Source organism: Doryrhamphus excisus, linkage group LG2 (assembly GCF_037039965.1).
Source record: "Doryrhamphus excisus strain RoL-2023G ecotype Guam linkage group LG2, RoL_Dexc_Guam_v1.1, whole genome shotgun sequence".
Lineage (NCBI taxonomy): Eukaryota > Metazoa > Chordata > Actinopteri > Syngnathiformes > Syngnathidae > Doryrhamphus > Doryrhamphus excisus.
The window spans coordinates 8,190,590-8,212,755 of NC_136358.1; the positions used below are offsets into that span (position 1 = coordinate 8,190,590).

Here is a 22,166-nt window from a genome sequence, read left to right on the forward strand (position 1 = left end):
TATACATACATACATCGGATCATCGGATCTCCTACCAGAACTGGAATTGCTTGAACAAATGGGGGGGGGGGGGGGGTCACTGCTGATGGGGATGTCATACAATGTCGTGTCAGAAAATTGAAATTATGCCTTTAAGAAGACGTTCAAATTCTGAATGTAGTATTCTATATTGGTCACTAGATGTCAGTAATTTTCTGTGAGATAAGCACCAGACTTGATCACCGGCCCAACAATTGCGAACAATTTGAATTTCCCCATGGGGATGAATAAAGTATTTACCTCCCTACCGAGCTACCTACCTACCTAACATACTTTTATCACAGGTTTTAATGATCTCACAATAATACTTAAGCACAATAATAATAACATCATAACAGTAATAATCATAATACAGACAACCGGTGCGGCTGCAACCCACAGCATGCAAAAAGTCAACTCGGAACTCCCCACGTCACTTCCTGTCCTCCGCACATCCAGAAACACATTTACTGTGACACACACAATTGATTGATTGATAGAAAACCTAATGTAAAAATGCTAAAGCTACTTATCATTGAGAGACTTGAAGTAACCTTTTTTTCTTGAGAAACTTCAGACTGTCCAGTCTCTACTTCCGGATCGGATTCGGGATCCAACACATATGGCTGTATGTTAAAAGCTGACATATTTTTATTTAAAGTCCTTCTAAGCACTCAGCAGTGTGACCAATGACAGCTGAGTAAGTGGGCCTGGAGGCGGGGCGTGGGTGGAATACATTAAAACAGACCGTTTTCGTGGGAACCACGAAATCTAAAGAAATACAGCTGAATAGGTGCAGATTCTGGAAGAACTAGAACGCTTTCTGTGCTGGTTATTGTGTGTAGCTGCTCTATACGAGTCCACTGAATACAAAGGGCCGAAAAATGAGCATTTAACAGGGATTGCATTTGTTTAGTTTAATAATTTTTTGTTGTGAGGGACAAATGTCACTCTTTGTGTCACTTTGCCATTTTTGGCTCATTTAAGGAAAATGGATGACACTTCTACAATACAGTAAAGTCTTGTTATATCGATATCGGTTAAAACGAATTACTACCTATTACGATACTATTTTCATTGATACTATTTTCAAATTTCTAGTCTTTTATGATATAATTAGCTCCGTTAGTACGATACACGGTTATTATGATAATTCGGTTACTAGGATGCCCTTTTCATCTCCCGCCAGCCAATTTGGTCTGCTTATATCGATACAAAAGCAGCTTAAATCAATCTTTGCTTAAGGATTTCAATACCAAAAAAGAACACGGCGAACGGCTGCTTCCAGTCAACTTTATTTTTCACACTTCCACCACCAGAGTGCAGCACACACAGCGGAAAACACCCGTCCCTCGCGCCTACCCCTCCGGGTGGCAACACCTTCCCTATCGTTAGTTCCGGGGTGAATTATGTTCCGGGGTGAAAATTACATGCCAGATCAAAGATCCGCCCACTTTTAATGCAGTTCGGCGCAGGATCGGATATATGGATAGTCCGGTTATATCGGTATTTTTTCCGACTCCCGAGAATATCGATATAACGAGACTTTACTGTATTTTAGAAATGAATACCTTCTATCAAATTCAATAGATATTTTTCCAATGCAGCTAAAATGAATGGCAAAAGATGTTTCCAGGATTTCCCAAGTGTTCAAAATTTCCCTACCAGGTCATGAAGACTGTGTCCGAGGACTGGTCGTGATCAACAGCACCGAGTTCTTCTCCTGCAGCAACGACACCAGCATCAGGAGGTGGCTGGTGACAGGTGAATGTGTTCAGGTGTACTACGGCCACACCAACTACATCTACAGCATTGCCATCTTCCCCAACAGTGAAGGTTTGTTGCCTCCAGCCTTTTCGCACCAAATCGGAGTCTTCATCTTTTGTCACTCACTGGAGCTTTTATTGTGCTAGATTTTGTGAGCACTGGAGAAGACAGGACTCTGAGAATATGGCGGAAAGGCGAGTGCACTCAGACAATCCGCCTACCCGCTCAGTCTGTGTGGTGCTGCTGCATCCTTCCTAATGGTGACATCGCTGTGGGAGCAAGGTAACCAAGCCCTACTTGATCACACTTGGTGATTGTTGTCTCACTTATTACTATTTAACCCTCAGTGACGGCATCATCAGAGTCTTCACCGAAGCAGAGGATCGTGTGGCCAGCGCAGAGGACCTCCAGGCATTTGAGGACGAGCTGTCCAAAGCCACCATCGACCCCAAGACGGGTGATTTAGGAGACATCAAACTGGAGGAGCTTCCTGGAAGGGAACACCTTGACGAGCCTGGTACTCATTTTCTTTTTGCAAGTTATCAATTACTCTTTATCTATATCTGGATCATTCATGTTTTTGTCTTCTCCAGGGAATCGTGACGGTCAGACACGATTGATCAAGGATGGGCAGAAGGTGGAGGCGTACCAGTGGAGTGTCAGTGACAGTCGCTGGTTGAAAATCGGGGATGTGGTCGGCGGCTCAAACCAGCAGACCTCCAAAAGTGTCATGTATGAGGGCAAGGTGAGGCTTACTCATGTAGTCAGCCTTAATTCTGATCAACATAGACAACATTCTCATTTCTCTCCTCAGGAGTACGACTACGTCTTCACCATTGACGTCAACGAGGGAGGGCCGTCCATGAAGCTGCCTTATAATGTGTCAGAAGACCCCTGGCTGACGGCACACAACTTTTTGCAGAAGAATGACCTCAGCCCCATGTTCCTCGACCAGGTGGCTAAATTCATTATCGAGAACACTAAAGGACACGAGCTGGGAGCTACACAGCCAGCGGGTGGTGACCCTTTCACTGGTAAAAAAAAAAAAAAACCAACGCAGTGGCTGGCTAAATTCAAATTCAAACCACAGTGTAAACTATTTTGAGCTAACTTTATTACCATTCAATGATCTGACAGGAGGTGCCCGGTACATCCCTGGCTCCACGGACAAGAGGCCAAATTTCGGAGGCGATCCCTTCACAGGTGCAGTATGATGCTTAAAAATGGAGATACAAAGAGTATCCAGACGTACTTCATCTAAAGTGTTTTGGAACATTTTCTAGGCTCTGGTCGCTACATCCCAGGCTCAGAACCAAGCCCAGTCGCCCCTGGACGCGTGGCAGATCCCTTCACAGGTGAGGCTCAAAAATCTCAGTGTACCTTTTGTATTTCAGCAATCATTTTATATCTTCTCAAGGGATGATACTATTGAAGGTCAACTTGTACTATGTTCACACTGCAGGGTATGGATGCCCAATTTGGATTTTTCAGTTAAATCCAATCTTTCATGTAGCCTAAAAATGCACCCTGTAAATGGGAATGTGAAAGCAAGAGATGCACATGCACACATAACACATGTGTGGAAGTAAACATGGCCCCAATTTGTGCACATTTATGGCCATTTCAAGTATTTAGTGCAACCAGAGTCAACATGGACTGCATATAGTGACACTGCAGGCATCAATTACTGTAGCTGTATTTCTGTTGAATTACTTCAATCACTTTAAAGGGGCGACTATGATGATGATTGTGGAACAGGAGCCTGATAACTAAAGGCTGTATCCGCCATTCTACTTCTAAAAAAATCTAGGAGTGACAAGTAAGTGGGTTGCTAAGGTACTAGAAGCTCTGTAAGATACATTGGTGCCTGACTGTGTAGTAATGTGTAAATTCCATAGTTACCAGTGCAGTGAGGCTAGTACAGGTGAAATATGCTCTCCTCTAACTGGTTCCAGTTAAGGCTCATGCAGCGGTTTTGGACCAACTGAAGGGTATTTAAAGATTTCCTTGGGCAAAGTTACAATAATCCAACCTGGAGGTCACAAAAGCATGAATATGTTTTTTTTGGAAATTTGTGATTTTTGTTTTTTTTGCTTTTTTTTTAAATGGAAAAAATGCAGTTCTTGACACTTGCCTTTGGGAACTAAAGGAAAGATCCTGATCAATGAGAGATTAATGAGATTAATAGTCAAATGTTTGAAGTTATCCAGTTCTTGATGTCTTTAAGACACACCTGGAGTTTGGACAGGTGATCAGTTTGGTTAGGTTTTGGTCGGTTTTTAGCTAACACGTGTGGATTTCTTTTTAAATGTATGTTTAATTGATTGACACGGGTTGGTAAAAATGTGTTTACCAACTCCCCCATTGCCAGCAGCATTCATGCAGCCCAAGCCATGATGCTACCACCACCATGTTTGACTGTAGGCAACACAACCTGTTTAGTTGTACACTGACTACTCTAAAGTACATTCAAGTGTATTTTCTGTAGTACTTTCTCTTGAAAGGGTATATACAGTGTGTGGTTTTCATACGTATTGCTTTTAATGAATGAATCCTACACGGCAGGTGGAGGTGCTTACTCCTCAGCAGCCCTACAACAGAAAACAACCAACGTTTACTTCCCCAAGACCGATGGCGTCACTTTTGAGCAAGCTAATATTTCCCAAATCATGGGTGAGCATATTTTCTTGCTACATCTCTCGTTTATTTTTTTTTGTTGCTTCTTGACCGTTTGACTATGAACCAGGCAAGCTGAAGGAGCTGAACGGAGGCGCCCCCCTTGAGCACAAACTCTCTGAAGACCATCTGGAAAGCCTGGAAAGGCTGCTGGTGTCCGTCTGTGGGCCCGACTCCACAGAGTCCCCTCCAACTATTCAACAGATCAACCTCCTCTGGAAGGCCTCGCACTGGCCTGAAGGTATGATGACTTTTGGGTATTTTCAGTCTCCTTTTAGGTAGTAATTTGTTCTTCTTGACTTTCCAGATATTGTGTTTCCTGTTCTGGACATCATGAGGCTGGCTGTGCGCCACCCGCAGGTAAATGAGAGCCTGTGCGGCGAGGCAGAGGGCGTCCAGCTGTGCAACCACCTCCTGAGCTTAATGAAGCCAGAGGGACGGCCCGCCAATCAGATGCTGGCACTGCGGATTCTGTGCAACTGCTTCAACGGGAAGCACGGCCAAGCGCTCCTCATGGCCCAGCGCGAAACCGTCCTGTCACGGGCCGCTGACTTGGTCACCGTCTGCAATAAGAACATCCACATTGCTCTGGCCACACTGGTGCTTAATTATTCTGGCTGCCTGCACAAGCGACCCGATTTGGAGGCTAAAGCGCAGTGCTTGTCTGTGGCCAGTAGGGCTCTAGAGACCATGCAAGACAAGGAAGCTGTGTTCCGGCTTCTGGTCGCATTGGGAACGACGGTGGTCTCCGACCAAATGGCCCAGGACCTGGCTCGCTCGCTGGGCGTCAACACACAGATTTCCCACTTCTCATCTGTATCTGATCCTTCAAAGGTTGCAGAGTGTTGTCAGCTGGTTTTAAAAGAACTACAATGACGTAAAGTGACCATGAGTTAAGGTACAATCACTTTCTTACAACTATGCTGTTTGCTTAACATGATGTGGTGGAGGTATGAACTTGTATGTTCTGCAATAAAGGACACATTTCAAGTGGCTTCAGTCTAGATATCTTGGTGAAAGCTAAAAATATCTTGGAGTAGGATGAATGCAGATTACACGTGCACACATAATTTGTAAATGGTTCTGTTTGAGTCAAAACATAATGTCACAAGACATTAGCTTCATGCGTGGTGAATCAGGGCCAAGCGATGCCTTCTCTGCCATTCTCTCATTACACTCTTTACATTTGGCTGAGCAATAACTTGACTACTAGCTACTAATGCTAGTCAGGCATATGGGGGATGAGGTATTGGGAGATAAAGGGTTATGTGGGTGTCTCGCTTCATTAATGATGTTGCTCTGTTTCATAACACACCTCAGGCTTAGAAGACATCTGTTTAGCAAAATGGTCAGGTCCCCATGGAAGGCCCACGTACCAAAGTACCGCCTGCCACTGATTTGCATACCGCCATGGAAAAAAAAAGTCCACAATTTGCATATTTTTTTGCATTCTCTGTGCTGTGTATTCATACAAGAAATGCCACATTATTGGTTTTAAGATTTTATTTTTGGGAGGGGGGGGCATTTTTACAGCCAATGTGTATTGTCTTGGTTCAGATAGATTTGACATATTACATTTATTACATATTAGACTCCAGTTGACATTGAAACATGGCTTTCCAGTATTCTGTATATCCAAGGATTGCACATACAGTACATGACAAATCAGCGGCTACATTGTCAACAAAGCAAATTGGACTTCTCCTTTTTGTTGATGACAATGTTTGATGATGGCTGCCTTTAAGTGTTCTTATGGTGTCGGGCCATGTTGTGCAAGTAGAGGAGCGGCTGCACGTAGCTAAAGCTAATGGATGCAGCTGTGGCCATGGCATTGAACTGACACCTTAAAACCTGAGCAGGCAGCAATCTGCACAGAAGTAAGGTGATGATGAAGGGGAGGTAGTTGATTGTGAGGACCACCTGTATGGTGACGATGGTGATGGAGGCTTTCCTCTTTATGAAATGCATCTCCCTCTTCCTCCTAGGCTTGCAACCACTCCTCGTCATCGCTGGGGTCTCCATCCTCACATTCCCAAGCTGACTGCCATTCTGTTTTTTGTGACTTTTCTGTCTGTCACCTGGTGGTGTTTGTTTCAGCGTTTTCAGGACGGCAACGGTACAGAAGGTGTCCACAGCCAGAACCACGAGGAAGATCATGGACACTGGAACGCTGGAGTCGTGGGTGATAGTAGCCCCGGCAAACACGAAGTTAAGACAACCCGTGGCAGCCAGTGCTCCCCATCTGTACTTCAAGGCCCTGAACCTGAGGGTCAACCAGACAAACAGGCACCCACTATCACCCTGAATGACAATCATTATATTTAATGAAAATATGGTTACCCAGCATGCCTTGTGGGTTATAGATGCGGGTATAATTATGGATGAATGTGAGTGTATAAGCGTTATTTTTATACGTATATAGTCTGTGTGCTGCAGGTGTGGTCTGTGCTGATGACCTGTCTTTTTGACCTCCTTGATGACCTCCTGTCTTACCTGTTTGTGCTGTGTTGGCTAATTGCTTTCAAATAAAGTACTTCTAAATGCATTTCCAGTTGCCAGGTGTCTTACCTGAGAAAGTCCAGAGGTCGTACCACAGCCAGGTAGCTCTCCACGCACACCAGACAGAGGATCATTGGCTTTAAAATTGTCATTGATGAGATGATGACAGTTATCATGGCCGTCACCGGGAAACTTCGCCAAAGGTAGTGGTTGAAAAAGAAGAGGGGAACCATGAGATAGAAGGACAGGTGTATGACAGCCAGGGACAAGGGGAAGAAGTCTGTCAGTAAGATGCTTCCAAACTTTGACCTTTAACATAAAAACAATCTTTTCTCAGCGGCTAGTATAGATGATGGATAACTAAGAAGCGTGATGACCTTCTCTTGAGGATGATCCAGACCAGCCAGAGGTTTAACGGGACACCAATGAAGAATTCGGCAACGTCTGTGACAAAGAGAATGATGAGGCCCGCAGATGGTCCTCCAGTACCATCGTAAGGATCACATTCGGTCCAGAAAGAGGAGGAAGCGCCGAAATCCGATCCATTCATGCTTGGGGGAAGCACTGCAGACACACTCTAGAAGTCTACACATTACAGTGACAGACCTGAAGTGGTTCTCTAAAGGCAGAAGGCTTTTTCTGCTTCAAGGCTGCTGGTATAATGTGTTTATATTGCATTCTAAAACATGCATGGACATATTTGCATGGAAGCATCATATTCCATAATATTTATCCATATGCTTCATGATGGGGCGACCAAACGTCCTTGTTTCCTGGATCAAGTCCTGTTTTTTAGTGTGATGAAAGTGATGAAAATGTCTCGGTTTTCACCGTCCCAAACAATGATTACACTACAAAACTTAACAAGTATTTCCCTATATCCTCTCATTCTGTCGTTCAATTTTATATCCATGAGAGGAGGCATACTTTCAATGTATTGAAATTATAGGGCATCTTTATGTAAACTTCGAGTATCATTGCCCGGCAGTTCAGTTTTCGGTAATCAAAGTATGGTGATATAATTATTTATCATGAAATGTATTTACTTGCAAACGTTTCTCATACAAAACGGAGCTGTTAAAATATTCATTACATCGCTGAGTGGCATGTACGCGTATTTCCTGTGACGTCACGCAATGCTGCTAAAAGCAGGCTAATGATTGGCTAGAAACTTGGGAGTTCGTGCCTTAGAAAGCGCTCGATTCTAATGAAGAAACAGAGCAAACGGCATCGGCCTATTGGTTCATTGGAAAAAGCGATTACCCGCCCGTGCAGACACTTGGTGATACAAATCAAGCACACAACTGCTGTCGTCACCTGACCGCGCGAATACGGGATAGAAACAAGTGATCTCTGGCGGTAGACGCCGTCCACCGTTGAAACAGAAGGCTTGTATATTACATTATGAGAGCGTTGTCGAAACAAACAAGGGATTATTCGTCACCACAGGGAGAGAAACACGAAATGGAGGGATTTGGAGTTTATGCTGTCTTCGGATTAGACGCCCCGCCTCAACGGTTGCTGAGGTACATATTGTTCAAAAACGTCTAAAATGTTGCCTTTTAATGTGTTATTGTAGTATATACTTCTTTTAATATTAGCCAGCGCCTCTTCCGCAACGTTTGCAGTATTTCTATTGAAGGGACAGTGGTTTACTCAAGATATTTCCATCCTTGTTAAAGTGTCCATTACGTTTCCACAAACGTATCTTGCTGTGTAGACAAGTTACACATAGTGAAAGTTGTCACTATTTACATTTTTTCCCACACATTGTTCTTTCGCCAGCGGTGAAGGGCCTCACCGTGTGTCAGTTGCAGTTCCACCGACTGTCCACCAAGTGGTGCTGTTTAGCAGCGGACCATGGCGGGACAGAATCTGCGTCAACGCGGACCTCTACGATGCTCAGCAGACCCCCATCACCATCGGCAAACTGACTCCTTACAACAGGTTCGTCCACTAGGAGTCGAACAAAGAGACTGATGACACCCAAGAGGCTTCACTCATGTCATTCCTACAGATGTCTGTCATGGGAGCAGTGGGAAGAAGAGACGTGGACAAATGGTGTCACTCTGCATGTCACTCTGGAAGGACAGATGGTAAGTAAAAATAAAACACAAAATAAATCACAGCAGGCAAGTCATCATTATTAAAACATATTTTTTTCCAGGTAAGAGATCATTTGTCAGAAGCAGCCGTCATCCTGGCTGTCAAGGAGCACACACCTAAAGTAATGCATCATCTACTTAGTAAAATGACTGGTTTGGGATCCACTGAAGTACAGTTTATATGTGTTGGTGCTCCCAGAATGCCGTGGCTGTCCTTGCACACCATGAACTCAACAGCAAGAAGAAGAGAAAGCGAGCGGATGGAGAAAAGGATGTAAAGATGGTGGAGGAGGAAGAGGAGGAGAATGTGTGTCCCAACAGCAGCCTGGACCGAACGACGCCTGTTAGAAAAGTCAGGGGTCATGCCAAAGGAGCCCAGAAGCTCTTCTCTGACAGTGGAGATGCAGCCAAGAGTAAAGGAGGTGAGGCCGCCGTATGCTCCAGTTGGAGATCACATGACTTAGCTGCTCTTTAAACCACAAAGACGTATTTGTCCCGACAGCAGGAGATGTGCAAGGGAATGTGGGAAGGACACCACCCCAAAGTGGAGCCAGGTCCAAGAGCAGACTGGTCAAGACACCCACACACTCTGGTAAGACCTTTAATGTTAATAAAACACAACGCAAACCAGTCTGCTAACTCTTCCATCATGGGCCCGCAGCATCACTGGGGAGCCCCTCTGGACGCTGGGGGCAAACACTGTGTCCCATTGATGCCCAGACTGCCATCTTGATTGGAGGACAAGGAGCCAGGATGCAGTTCTGCAAAGATCCCATGTGGAAGCTCTGCACGGGTCAGTCAGGGGTTTGGAAGTCTTAGGCTGACACTTCCACTTAACATTTGGGGTGCAGAAGTGCAGACAACAGACGTATGGATATATAAGTTCTGCCCGTTTTCTGTCCAACAGAGGACATGTCCTGGATGGCGGCTGAGACGCTAGCACAAGGTCCCACTCCTGAGTCCAGGATCGGCCACTCGTCCGTATACGACCCAGACTCAAAGCGGATCTTCGTGTTTGGAGGTTCCAAAAACAAGAAGTGGTTCAATGACGTCCACATCCTTGACACGCAGAGCTGGAAGTGGACCATGGTGGAGGTGTGTGGTTAGTTTGGTCCTCATCCAAGTGAAGAGTGTTGCAGTGCTCACCTTTACTGTCACCCCCCCAGGCCCAAGGGAAGGTTCCCCCTCTGGCTTACCACAGCTGTAGCATGTTTCGGGGGGAACTCTTCGTGCTGGGAGGTGTGTTCCCTCGGCCCAACCCGGAACCGGACGGCTGCAGCGACTCTTTGTACATTTTCGACCCCCAGCTGTCTATCTGGTATCAGCCCATCGTCATTGGTGACATCCCCTCGCCCCGCTCTGGGTAAGGCTGCTGCATCTTTTGCATCGGTGGATTGAAGCCTTCAATCGTCCTCACTTCTTTGTGTTTCAGTCACTCGGCATGTGTGATGCAGGAGGGGAGGATATACATATTTGGCGGGTGGGACACACCTGTGTGCTACAACGACATGTTTGTGTTGGACCTCGGTGAGGACGAGTCTGCGTCAATCATCAGCAATGATTGTATAATGATAAACAATAAACTTGTTTTGTTTACAGGTCTGATGGAGTTTTCTACTGTGCAGACAAGTGGAAAAGCTCCTTCCCCAAGATGGTAAACCATATTGACCTCTTTTGTGCACTTGCACGGGTTCACACACGTACTCTTGATGTGTCACAGCTGGCATGGCAGCGCCGTCCTCTCCAATACCAAGTTCTTGATCTACGGCGGCTACAACGGAAACGATGCTCTCAGTGACGTCTTCGTTTTTGACACAGGTGAGAGGTTTCACAATCGATACGGCTCTTATGCCTTGATTGACTGGGTCAATTCTCAATCAATATACATCAGATACAAACATTTGGACGGAAGTGACGCTTCCGCAGCTATCCGTGGCCAGGGCAGGTCATTCCATCATTACCATGGAGATGGACCAGGCCTCCGGGAGCAAAACTCTGCTGGTGTTTGGGGGCGGAGACAACGAGGGAACGTTTTACGCTGATGTGACCACGGTCACTGCGGAGGAGCTGCTTGCTCTCCTTTGATGGTGTTAAGTGATGCTTGTTTTTCTTTATAAGCATATACAGTAATCCCTCCTTTATCACGGTTAAACGGTTCCAGGCCCGACCACAATCCAAATATGCAGTTTTCATAGTTATATACGTAGATACAAATACATAGAAGACCTTCTACATACAGTACACGTTTTCACATGATGATCACATGACCAATCACTTTCATATTAGCCTATATAGTAGCTATAATCAATGTAAATGTAAATGTGTTGCCAGATTGTTCCGTCTAGCACTTGTATGTTTCACCTACTGACACAGAGTGACCAGTTTGGCATGGCAAAACATTTTAGCCAAAAAATAGGACAGAAATATGTAAAACTTGATTAAATATGCATCCTTTTTTTTTTACAAATAGGTCGTATTCAACATCAAAACAGCATGATTTTTGAAAAATCCCGACAAGTGTGAAGCCATGAGATTCAAACTGTGATGTGGTGAGGGACAACTGTATACTGTATACATGTTTACTTTCAGCTTTTCCTTCTTTTTGCATACTTTTTTGTGCTTTTCGTTTTCTGTTTCAATCGGGAACTTTGTATATACTTATATAAAACTAACAAAACAAATGTATTTTTTTGTCGTGCATGACAGAAATAAATTGTGTATTTTAAGCAAAGTACGTTTTGCTCTTTAACAATAAAGTCTACACTTCAGTTTTCCAGATGAATTTACTTTTATTATAGCAAATCCTACATTCCCTAAAATGCACAGTGAGAAAAAAGGCCACAGCAGAGGAGGACAAACAATAAACCACCTGAAATCCATCCACTTGATATCCATCCATGATATGTTGTCTTCCACTTCCTTTCATTATCAACTACTCCAAACTGCATATTCAAATTTAAGTTACTCAAAGTTTTCTTGTGTATAAAGAGATGTAACTGCCATCTCCAATGTCTAACATGTACTGTGACGTCATAGAAAATACTATTCAACCTCATCCTCAACTCAGAATTCCAGTTGAAGAGATCCCACTGGTCTCTACAGCCGCCCACCGCTTTACGTCAGGATGGGAGAGGAAGGAAGGAAGTGCCGAAATAAGCATCAGCGGTGGCGCACCCCAGTTTGAAACCACCTTTTTCTCCACGGACAACTCGGGAGAGAATCACAGGATCACTCACCATGAAGACCATCAGGCTTCTTTTTGTCGTCCTCCTAGCATCCGTGCATGTCTTCACTCCAGGTAGGAGAAGCTTTTTCATTCAGTGTCCTCCACTTCCACAGATTGTTGTCGCACGTATTAAAATGACCGTAAATAAATAGTTTTTCTGGGAAATTGAGATGGAAGTAAGTCATTGGAGTGGTCGGCCGTGTTGCTGTGATAAACTTCAGAAAAAGGCTTGCACTTTGAAAGATCAAGGACGTTTCCTCCCATGCCGCCTCTCAGATAAGCTGTGTTTGTGCATGCATTCCTTCAATTGTCAGCTACTTGAATTAAAAAAAAAATCTAATCAAACCTCCAGCCTGCAGCAGAAGCACGCAAATAAGACATCTCAAGGGACACGGCCACAATGGATTGACGCAAAGTGTCTCTTGATGTTTTGTTTATTTTCCAAGACAGCCTTTATCTGCTCTGTGCTGGCCTGATAGGTGATCCACCAGAGACAGAGAAAAGGTCCCCTGCTCTCACAGGGGCCACATCATCATAGTCCTGGGACCAAAATTGTGCCTGTAAACATCCACTTTGTGGCGACAAGAAAATAAAGTCATGGCTAAGCCGCATTTGGACTTTTTAGGTTAACAACATGACAAAACACTTCACATGGGATGGAAGGTCAGTTGTGTCATCGTCACAGCTGATAAGTTCGAGGTTGCGTTCAAAAGCCAGAGCACAGGAATAGCATACAGGACAGGATGCTGCTCCAATCTGCAGAGGATGCCCACTGTCTTGACACTAGCGTACTCACACCTTCTTAAAGTCCTGCCCAAAAGCAATAACACAAAAATGGAGGGACTGTAGTCACCTTATTATGGAGTACGTAAAGTCAGCATGATGCTAAATAAGCTTGCACTGTACCAATTGTATGACAGTATAGTGACTGTTGTGCGTCTGCTTCAAAGTGTCAGCAGATGAAACAAACAATCCGGAGGAAACAACAAGCCACCACGGTGAGTCAAGATGCCCCACATAATTGCACTGAATGGAACAATCCAATGAGATTGTGCCTAATGATTTTACAATATGTATTGATTTAACAATATTAATATTTTAATATGGGCGGTTAGCGCACAGACCTCACAGCTAAGAGACCAGGGTTCAATTCCACCCTCGGCCATCTCTGTGTGGAGTTTGCATGTTCTCCCCGTGCATGCGTGGGTTTTCCTCCCACATTCCAAAAACATGCTAGGTTAATTGGCGACTCCAAATTGTCCATAGGTATGAATGTAAGTGTGAATGGTTGTTTGTCTATATGTGCCCTGTGATTGGCTGGCGACCAGTCCAGGGTGTACCCCTCCTCTCGCCTGAAGACAGCTGGGATAGGCTCCAGCACCCCCGCGACGCTTGTGAGGAAAATCGGTAGAAAATTAATGAATGTATTAATATTTTAATATGTAATATTTTTGCTATTGTAGTTTGCACTGCTTCACAATAGTTGACCAAAATATTAGAAACATCCTGTATGCAGAAACTCCACACTACTGCCTGCTATTCTAGTTTTTTTCTATGTGTGCTTGCGAGAACAGTTAACTTGTTTATTACTGATTAGCTGCAGCACCTGAGCCCGCAACACCAGCAGAACCTGCGGAACCTGCACCACCAGCGGAACCCGCACCACCGGCGGAACCCGCACCACCAGCAGAACCTGCATTACCAGCGGAACCTGCATTACCAGCGGAACCTGCATTACCAGCGGAACCTGCAGACGCCGGACCACCAGCAGAACCCGCCCCACCAGCAGAACCCGCCCCACCAGCAGAACCCACACCACCAGTAGAACCCGCACCACCAGCAGAAACTGCAGCACCTGGACCAGCACTGCAGCCGGCAACACCGCAGCCTGCAACCCCACCAACAACAACAACAGCAGCAACAACAGGCCAAGCGACTGTAGCGCCTCCACAACTTGAGAACAGTGAGTGTGCTAAAGGTTGACTAGAATAATGCTACTCCCTCCATCTTTTTGACAAGCACACATCTCTCAGCAAAAACGGAGGCGCCAGTCCCAACAACGGCCAAGACTCACTCACCAGAAGCCCAAACTGAGTCCAGCACAGACATTGCGACCAACAAGACTCATGGTAACAGTACAACTGGATATTTGTTTCCTCCCAGCTTGTAGCTAAATGATGTGAAATGTGACTGTTAGGGATCAACGACACCATGCTTCCTTTGCAGCCTGACAAAGGTACGTACCAAATGTTTTCATGAAAGAATGCATAAAAGTGCTTTAATATTATGTTTGCAGAGACCGGCCATACCACGGAGAAGAGCCCAGGTAAGTCACATTGTCAGGATTTCCCATCATGAATCATTGTCAAGCCGCTAATGGCGTTATTTTGAAAGGTCCTCAAAAGGGCAGCAGTGACAAAGAGCCTGCCAAAGCAGGTAACCCCCTCGTCTGTACTGGACTGGCCCTTAGGTGCTACGTGGAAAAATGACTTTTGGATGTTTTCAGCCACAGACAAAAAGCTATGGTGGGTTTTGCTTCCTATCCTGCTGGTTGCCGGCGCCGCCGCCATTTTCCTCAAGTTCAAATGCAAAAAGGTCCATGACCACACAGGTATGGACATTACAGTTATAAAGTGATATCAATTGTATCATGTATCATTTCGGTTTTTTTTACAGAGACTATTGATACCGGAACTGAGAAGTAAGTTGTCACTGTGAAGACTTGCCTTGCGTGTGAACTGTCGGCTAACAACCAATCACATATCCTCACTTGTGTGTCCGTAGCGCATCTTTCCAAAGCCGCCCGGAAAGCACCAAAGATGGCGTCATGCTCCTCGGTGTGAAGTCATCAGGCGGCGAGGAGAACGGTGAGCATTCTTCTGTCTGTTTCCTGTGGAGTTGGCATGCTTCCTCCTCTCTCACTGGCGACGCAGGAAGTCGCGGGCTTTTAATATCTCATTGTGCTGCACACGGGCCTCGGCTGGGACCGCCACAGAAGGTGTTTCCTGTGATTTGGAGCAGCCGCCCCTCCAACCAGCATCAGGGCCTAAAAGATAGCCACTTCCTATTATAAACACTGATTCTTTGGGGCTGCGGCCATTGTGCGCCTTCCAAATCAAATGTCAGTGTGGCCCAGACGTGGAGAGTGTGTGTGCACGTGCGTGTGTGTTGGGGCTGTGTGTGCACGTGCATGTGAACACTTGACATTGCCGTGAGCTTTGGAGGGAAGTTGAGTCATTTAGTGGGAATTCTGAAGCGGAAATAACTGTTTATGCTGCTGCTACCTGTTGAATTTATTTGGAAATACTTTTAGGAATTCAGCAAAAATGAACTCTAACCACCTATAATAATATAGTATTATTTTATACACAACCGACGAGGGTCCTCCTGGTCTAGACAGTAATGTGATTCAATTATTTTTCTCTACAAAATGCTCTTTTTCCCATTTGTTATACATTGTGCAGCAGTGCCACCTAGCGTTGAACCGCCAGAAGCTACACAATCGTATCATCCCATTGATGTGTTTTCTTCCCAGATGCAAGATAAAACGAAGAGGATACATCAAGATGAAGTGGATCTGCCTCTTGGCGATCGTCTCAAGTAACATTTTTCATGTTTATGATGCAGGAACTAGTCCTATGTGACTTTCTATATGTATTTCAATGCAGCGAGCCCATGTGAAATTGAATATAACTTTATTGTCATAATTGTAAAAACAAATCTGGTCAACTTCCCCGCAGACAAAGTTGCTAATAAAATGAAATGAAATCTCGGCTGAAATGGCCCCCGGGACACATCTTGGACACACCTGGATAAGGATTGCAGGTTGTTTTGTAACTGCTGTCCAGAAATTACAGTATATACCTAGACAGGAAAAATGTGCTAGTGTTCTAGTTGAGTGAGTCGTAAATATATCACTTGTTCAGTTTGAATGCATTCAAAGGAAGTGGTGCAGTGGCTGTTTTGTTTATGGACCTCAAATAAATCACCGCAAAATGCACCCCTTGTGTGTCTAAATCTATTAGAGTCTCATTAATGTAACAGAACATTTGAATCACACGTTGTTACGTTAATTTAAGCTGTCATTTTTCTGTGTATTTTCCAGCATCTGTAAATGTAGCAAATTGTACATCCGCATTACGAGTTAGTAAGTCAATGATAAGAATATCCACTTTGTGTTTCTCTTTATTTTCCTTTTCATTTACACACTCTCTAATTGCATTTTTGGGATGTTTGGCGTGTCCCTGAATGCATCTTGTGCTTTTTTAAGGAGGATGGGAAAGGCCCATTCCCAGGATGAAGATGCATACAGAAGATGGTAGCACTGCTGTTGATGTGTTCACGTCAGAAATAAGTTGAAAAAGATCATCAGACACTGTGACTGTTGACGCTCCACTGTGCTGTTGTCTGCCATCACGACAGAGGCAAGGTGCATATGTTAATTGCACTAAACTAGTTCATGTAATTCATGAAATAAATTAGTTACAACCATAGTATATACAGTATATGTATGTACAGGCCACGTTAAATACCGTTTTTCATGATTGGCTTCACTTCTGTGGGTAGGTCAAGGGTCAGTGAGCTTACCAAACAAATTTTGGGTCGCAATAATTAGTGCTAAAGGTATTCAAAGTATTCGGGATGGTCCAAAAGAGTGATGTTATTCTCACTGAAGAAGTCCTTGGTCAAGGCAGCATTGTGAACTGTGCTGGGTAGAAAACATCTCAGATGGATCTCGTTGTCATGCCAGTAACGTTGGAAGCCATGTGGAGCGCCAAGGTTACATCAGAGAATAAAAGTTTTTTCCAGCTTTCAATGTCCCATGTTTGATGCACCCTGGCAAAGTCTAAAGAGCCGGTTTTGTGGCGTTGAAGGACACCAGGTCTTTGAATTAGTTTTTCGTTTTTGAAAACCTTTTCCTGCAGATGCTGTCGGATGGTTATTGTGCTGCAGTCGGCACCAGTAAGGGCCTTCATTTGGGTCTTGATGGACAGCCAATCGGATCCTCCGGCTCAGCACATGTCTACCACTTGACTTCTTTCCAAAAATGTAGAATGATTGTCTGACTGCGTCCGACCTCAGCAGCAATGGCAGGCTGTAAGAGGCCTTGCTTATGCAGCTCCACCATCCGACCATGTTCAAGAAGAGAAAGCTTCTTAGCTTGAGCCATCAGGAGAGCATGACTGTGTGAATGCCTGACAGAAAATAAAAGTTTTGTGCAGATTTTTGCTTTTATAGCCTGTGGCCCTAAACTTTTGATGAGGTGAAAAATTTCACTTTATTTTTTAATTTTTTAAATTACAAGTTCGGCGGCACGGCGGACGAGTGGTTAGCGCTCAGACCTCACAGCTAGGAGACCAGGGTTCAATTCCACCCTCGGCCATCTCTGTGTGGAGTTTGCATGTTCTCCCCGTGCATGCATGCTAGGTTAATTGGCCACACCAAATTGTCCATAGGTATGAATGTGAGTGTGAATGGTTGTTTGTCTATATGTGCCCTGTGATTGGCTGGCGACCAGTCCAGGGTGTACCCCGCCTCTCGCCCCAAGACAGCTGGGATAGGCTCCAGCACCCCCCGCGACCCTTGTGAGGAAAAAGCGGTAGAAAATGAATGAACAAAGTTCCAAGTGTTTTTTTCGTCTCACTCCACCTTTTGCTTTTGCATATTGTAGCCCTACTTAAAACCTCATTAAGGTCCATAGGTCCAAAAACTGGTCTGTATGTGTATACGTGTGTGTGTGTGTGTATACATACTGTATATATAATATATTGATCAATAATGATGAGCCAAAACAAGGAAGAAAGTGCAGCTTGGTCCCCTCTTCATAAGCCAGTGTTTATTGCGGAGGCTGTTGACGTAGGGGTGAGATTTAGGTGGCCAACGTGAAAACTCTCACTCTGTGTCATTGCTTGATCGATTGCATAATTCACCGCGAGCACCAAGTCAGTAAAGTGTGTCACATAACAAAGGTCTTCATTCGTCTTAATACAGGTGGGGAAAAAGAGTTTTGCACTCGTGACTTACATCCTGAGTTCGTTCATGTGCCGTGTTATTGAGACTGAGACCATCTGTGACCTTTGTAACATGACTCGAGCCAAGAGCTTTTGAATGCAGGCACATGACCGCCAACGGGAGTGGGCTCTGCCTGGCAAGAAGGGTCGTCACACACGAGTACGAAACCTTGCCAGCTTTGGCCTTCACGATGCCTGCCAGGACCTTCACTATGCTGCGTCAATAAATATTTAGCTCTTGTTGCTAAAGTAACTGAATTCCGCTGCAGGTTTTGACCTTTTATTTTGTTTTAGTAGAAAGCTACGTCTCATCACTATGATAGCTCCTGGTAGCAGATTTGTGTTAGCAGAAGGCAAAGGTCATATCCAGGGATGCTTCACGTTGCTGACCCACTTGACTCACCACTTTGCACCAAAAAAGGTTGATGTATGAGCAACCTGGGATCATTTTAAATAGGCTGAAAATCTTCTATGGTTAATCATCCATTCTGGGCACTTTGCAGTAATGTATTTTCACAAAGTAGAGCAGTCCAAAGTGTACATTTTTATTCTCTCTGTTTATTTGCACGATGCATACTTAAAAAGGCTCGTTAAGATTTTATGACCGTGCAGGTCTGAAATAGGTCAACGGTGTGAGCTTGTATAGCAAACATGCATTTAGCTTCATCACCACTTGAATTGAAATACATTGTTTCAGATAAAAATTATATTATATTGATTTAGATCAGGGATCTCAAATTGTACCCCATCTCGCTCCCAAAGCCGGCTGGGATAGGCTCCAGCATACTTCCACGACCCATCACTAAAAAACACCAATTGTGGCAGCACTCTATGAATATACATACACTGGTTGCCGGCATGTGAAAGTAGGAAAACACTCTATTCCACGGCCCCCAGCTAGCAGAGCTGCTAGGGGTAAGATCCAATGGCTGGGAGAACATGTTTTGTTGTTAATGGGGGCTTAAAATGCTGACCAGCAACTACTGGCATACCTGCCAAACGTACGCACATGCAGAGATGGTAAGCCGAGACGTGTTGGCTCAGTGAAGATCCCCAAGGAGCTTTCTAGGTGGGAATTCAGCAGGATTCTATTTATTTTTATTTATGCAATGTGCTCTATGTGTATATGATTACCTTTCTTTCCAAAACACATAATAATATGTGTTTTCCATTGTTGATTAACTTGTATTGCAGTATCTTGTATCTTCACCTGATACACCAAGGGGCGAGATTTGGGGATCTCAAACAAAAATATATACATTTTACATTTTCTTATGGAAAAGTATGGCCCACTTATGACTAATTCTAAATACTGTATATATCAGATCTATCCATTTTTCCTAGGCACATTATCTTAACACGTCTCATATATACGTGCGTGTATACACACATATACGTATATGGGATTTATCTACGTTTATATATATATATATATATATATATATATATATATATATATATATATATATATATATATATATATATATATATATATATATATATATATTTATTTATTTATTTATTTATTTATACAGTAGATGAGATTCTACACAATCTCAGTACATGAGATTTATGCATATATGAATGTGTATGTATGTATATATACTGTGTGTGTGTCTGCTAAAATCAGTCACGTTTCGTATAAAGGTCGGTCCAACCAAGTTGTTTCCTGACAGATCCTGCCAAAGTAGCCAACCTATTCTCACCAGCTATTGGCCAGCTATTTCATCCAAAATCGTGTTGACCAGCCAATGACGACGGCGAAAAAAAGCTCCCTCTGATTGGTCAAGCCCCCATGTCAGCTGACGACACTGAAGGTATAAGTAGCACCCGTGTAAACGCACACAAGCGACAGTGTGTATTGTGGTAGTTGAATGGGATAGTGAAGGGGAAGTCTGATGTGAGTGTGTGACTTAATTTATGAGAAACCAAACTAAATTATTTTTTGCACTAAATATTATATAAGGTGAGTATTTCTATTACTGGAGTTCCAGGTTAGCCTAAAGATAATTAGCCACTTCGCTGATAGTAAGCTAACATTTGTGTGCCTATTCAACAGCAGTCCACAGTAGTGAAGACGTAAACTCTGTCAACATGGTTGCCACCAGCACACTGAAGCCCAAAAGCAGTGAGTGCATCTCGGAGGTGGCCGAGCGGAAATACGACCAGGCGTGCCTGGAAAAGGGTGAGTTTAACGGCGCTTTTCTGTTTGTTTACGCCTGTTAGCCGAGAGGTGTATGTGAGGTTGTCATCCACAATCATGCACACCTGCAGCTAGCGGTTGGAAGCTAAGCAGCAGGTGTGTTTGATTGTGGATGACGTCACAACTCTAGTCGCGTCAGCACGAGCTAAAACATACAAAAGTAGAAGATTACAGGACATTAACTGCAAAATATATAATGCAGGTGTATTCAAAATTGTGTGGAATTGTACTTGATATATATATTTTTGGTGTAATTTATACCAAACTTTTGGTTTGACATCCCAGTTGCTGGTGTCATTAATTTTCATCATTTGACCATTAGTACCTTTTTAACAAAAGCTTAATACTCAGGAATATGAAACAAGGGGATATACGAGCCACCTAAGTCATTTTGCAGCAGACAAAGACTTCCTTTAGATTTCCATCCTCAAGTCCAGGGTGTAATTTGTGCATTGATTCTCCAGAACTAGATTTTTGGGATCACTGCTTGGCAGAGTCCCCAAGGAATACGGATGCCACTGAGGACAGAAGCTGCCTACAGCTGGCTAAGATGTTTGAGAGCTGCCTGTCGCGAGCCAAGAGGTCAATGCTCCACTGCTCCTCTGTGCTGGTCCCTGATAACCTGACACGACGAATAGCAGGAGAAGTGCTGCGTCTGGCGTCCTGTGAGCCATGCGGCCTGCGTGGCTGTGTCCTCTATGTGCTCCTGGAGCTGGACAAGGGCTGCCAGCAGCTGGAGCGCATCGTGTACGACGCCAGCGTGGTGCCCACCTTTGAGCTGACTCTGGTGTTCAAGCAGGACGGCACCGCCTGGCCCAGCTTGCGAGACTTCCTTTTTATGGGCGCTTGTTTCGCCCCGAACTTCAGACGTGCACTCAAATTGAGTCCCGGTTTCCGGCTGGTCAAAAAAAAACTGTACTCCTCCTCAGCTGGTACCTTGATCGAGGAGTGTTGAATTTTGGGATACTGTCTTTTGGGATTAATGCACTTTAACAATGATGTAAATGACCTTTGACTGTTTCTTATACTGATTATGTACAAGTTGAGTTTTCAGCGTATTTCCTGTCTAACCTTGTGAGAATCGTGTTGGCCGACAGCATTTTTGAACTCTCTTCCAGTAATATCCTAGTCTGCCACATGAAGTTGGCAGATGAATGCAAACATACCCACTTATTGCCGTACTCTAGCCACTTTAAGGATACATGGAATATTTGGCAACAGTCCTGAAACTGAACAGGACCTGTTGCTTTTAGTCTTGGAGTGATTCTTGACTGAATGTTTTTTTTAAATAAGGCTGTCACATTGAGGGAATATGGATACTTTGCCTTTTTACGCATGCGACCCTGTTTGTTCTGTTCTCATGCAGACTCAAACTGAAATATTTATTTGCAAGTTCACCAACTGGAAGTGCAAAGAGACCTGTACTTATTTTGTGACCTCACAAGATTTTTTTTAAATGCCAATTCAACATTTGAAAGAGGTTTTGACTTGTCTGTCAGACAATAAAATATTTCAACCTGACATTTGTGCACTTGGATTAAGCCAGGGCTAGGCAACCGGTGGCTTCAGCCTCCTTGTCATACTTGGTCATGATGAAGGGGGGGAGGTTAAGAACCGTGAAGACATAAAAAAAAATCCATATTGCGCAGAATAAGGGAAGG

General features: G+C 44.2%; 5 protein-coding genes across 8 annotated transcripts in view; 4 read left to right on the forward strand and 1 right to left on the reverse strand.

Moving 5' to 3' along the window:
• The window catches only part of plaa (phospholipase A2-activating protein), an 80,650-nt gene extending 75,200 nt beyond the window's left edge, over positions 1 to 5,450 (forward strand). Inside the window, exons 6-15 of the mRNA XM_058067206.2 lie at positions 1,687 to 1,854; positions 1,932 to 2,067; positions 2,133 to 2,302; positions 2,379 to 2,530; positions 2,600 to 2,819; positions 2,923 to 2,988; positions 3,069 to 3,140; positions 4,351 to 4,458; positions 4,532 to 4,702; positions 4,769 to 5,450. Of these exons, the coding sequence (XP_057923189.2) occupies positions 1,687 to 1,854; positions 1,932 to 2,067; positions 2,133 to 2,302; positions 2,379 to 2,530; positions 2,600 to 2,819; positions 2,923 to 2,988; positions 3,069 to 3,140; positions 4,351 to 4,458; positions 4,532 to 4,702; positions 4,769 to 5,337 (1,832 nt within the window). The 3' untranslated portion in view covers positions 5,338 to 5,450. The remainder of the gene's footprint in view (positions 1 to 1,686; positions 1,855 to 1,931; positions 2,068 to 2,132; positions 2,303 to 2,378; positions 2,531 to 2,599; positions 2,820 to 2,922; positions 2,989 to 3,068; positions 3,141 to 4,350; positions 4,459 to 4,531; positions 4,703 to 4,768) is intronic.
• Positions 5,451 to 5,981: 531 nt separating this feature from the next.
• On the reverse strand, positions 5,982 to 9,132 carry LOC131126347 (uncharacterized). The gene is made up of 4 exons (XM_058068787.2): positions 8,762 to 9,132; positions 7,338 to 7,404; positions 7,030 to 7,269; positions 5,982 to 6,724 (listed from the first exon to the last, which is right to left on the reverse strand). Exons 3-4 carry the CDS (start codon positions 7,191 to 7,193, stop codon positions 6,202 to 6,204), a joined length of 687 nt encoding a protein of 228 aa, XP_057924770.2. The 5' UTR covers positions 7,194 to 7,269; positions 7,338 to 7,404; positions 8,762 to 9,132; the 3' UTR covers positions 5,982 to 6,201.
• On the forward strand, positions 8,217 to 11,928 carry krcp (kelch repeat-containing protein). 2 transcript variants are annotated; one of them, XM_058068783.2, is made up of 13 exons: positions 8,217 to 8,486; positions 8,746 to 8,907; positions 8,978 to 9,056; positions 9,128 to 9,187; positions 9,265 to 9,487; positions 9,571 to 9,657; positions 9,727 to 9,858; positions 9,973 to 10,160; positions 10,232 to 10,428; positions 10,498 to 10,592; positions 10,665 to 10,719; positions 10,786 to 10,883; positions 10,957 to 11,928. In XM_058068783.2, the coding sequence occupies exons 1-13, from the start codon at positions 8,365 to 8,367 to the stop codon at positions 11,148 to 11,150; spliced, it is 1,692 nt and encodes a 563-aa protein (XP_057924766.2). In that variant the 5' UTR covers positions 8,217 to 8,364; the 3' UTR covers positions 11,151 to 11,928. The 2 variants fall into 2 exon arrangements, with proteins under 2 accessions (XP_057924766.2, XP_057924765.2); XM_058068782.2 differs by having other exon boundaries at positions 8,218 to 8,486; positions 9,568 to 9,657.
• A 244-nt stretch (positions 11,929 to 12,172) lies between these two features.
• Positions 12,173 to 16,291, forward strand: LOC131126345 (uncharacterized). 2 transcript variants are annotated; one of them, XM_078797112.1, is made up of 12 exons: positions 12,173 to 12,363; positions 13,242 to 13,289; positions 13,895 to 13,984; positions 14,021 to 14,254; positions 14,325 to 14,420; positions 14,489 to 14,527; positions 14,588 to 14,617; positions 14,686 to 14,727; positions 14,798 to 14,902; positions 14,968 to 14,992; positions 15,076 to 15,158; positions 15,827 to 16,291. In XM_078797112.1, the coding sequence occupies exons 1-12, from the start codon at positions 12,303 to 12,305 to the stop codon at positions 15,835 to 15,837; spliced, it is 864 nt and encodes a 287-aa protein (XP_078653238.1). In that variant the 5' UTR covers positions 12,173 to 12,302; the 3' UTR covers positions 15,838 to 16,291. The 2 variants fall into 2 exon arrangements, with proteins under 2 accessions (XP_078653238.1, XP_078653234.1); XM_078797108.1 differs by having other exon boundaries at positions 12,174 to 12,363; positions 13,889 to 13,984.
• A 3,811-nt stretch (positions 16,292 to 20,102) lies between these two features.
• Positions 20,103 to 22,026, forward strand: LOC131125830 (DNA damage-inducible transcript 4-like protein). 2 transcript variants are annotated; one of them, XM_058067725.2, is made up of 3 exons: positions 20,103 to 20,268; positions 20,362 to 20,487; positions 20,970 to 22,026. In XM_058067725.2, the coding sequence occupies exons 2-3, from the start codon at positions 20,397 to 20,399 to the stop codon at positions 21,458 to 21,460; spliced, it is 582 nt and encodes a 193-aa protein (XP_057923708.1). In that variant the 5' UTR covers positions 20,103 to 20,268; positions 20,362 to 20,396; the 3' UTR covers positions 21,461 to 22,026. The 2 variants fall into 2 exon arrangements, with proteins under 2 accessions (XP_057923708.1, XP_057923709.1); XM_058067726.2 differs by having other exon boundaries at positions 20,132 to 20,268; positions 20,365 to 20,487.
• The last annotated feature ends 140 nt before the right edge of the window (positions 22,027 to 22,166 follow it).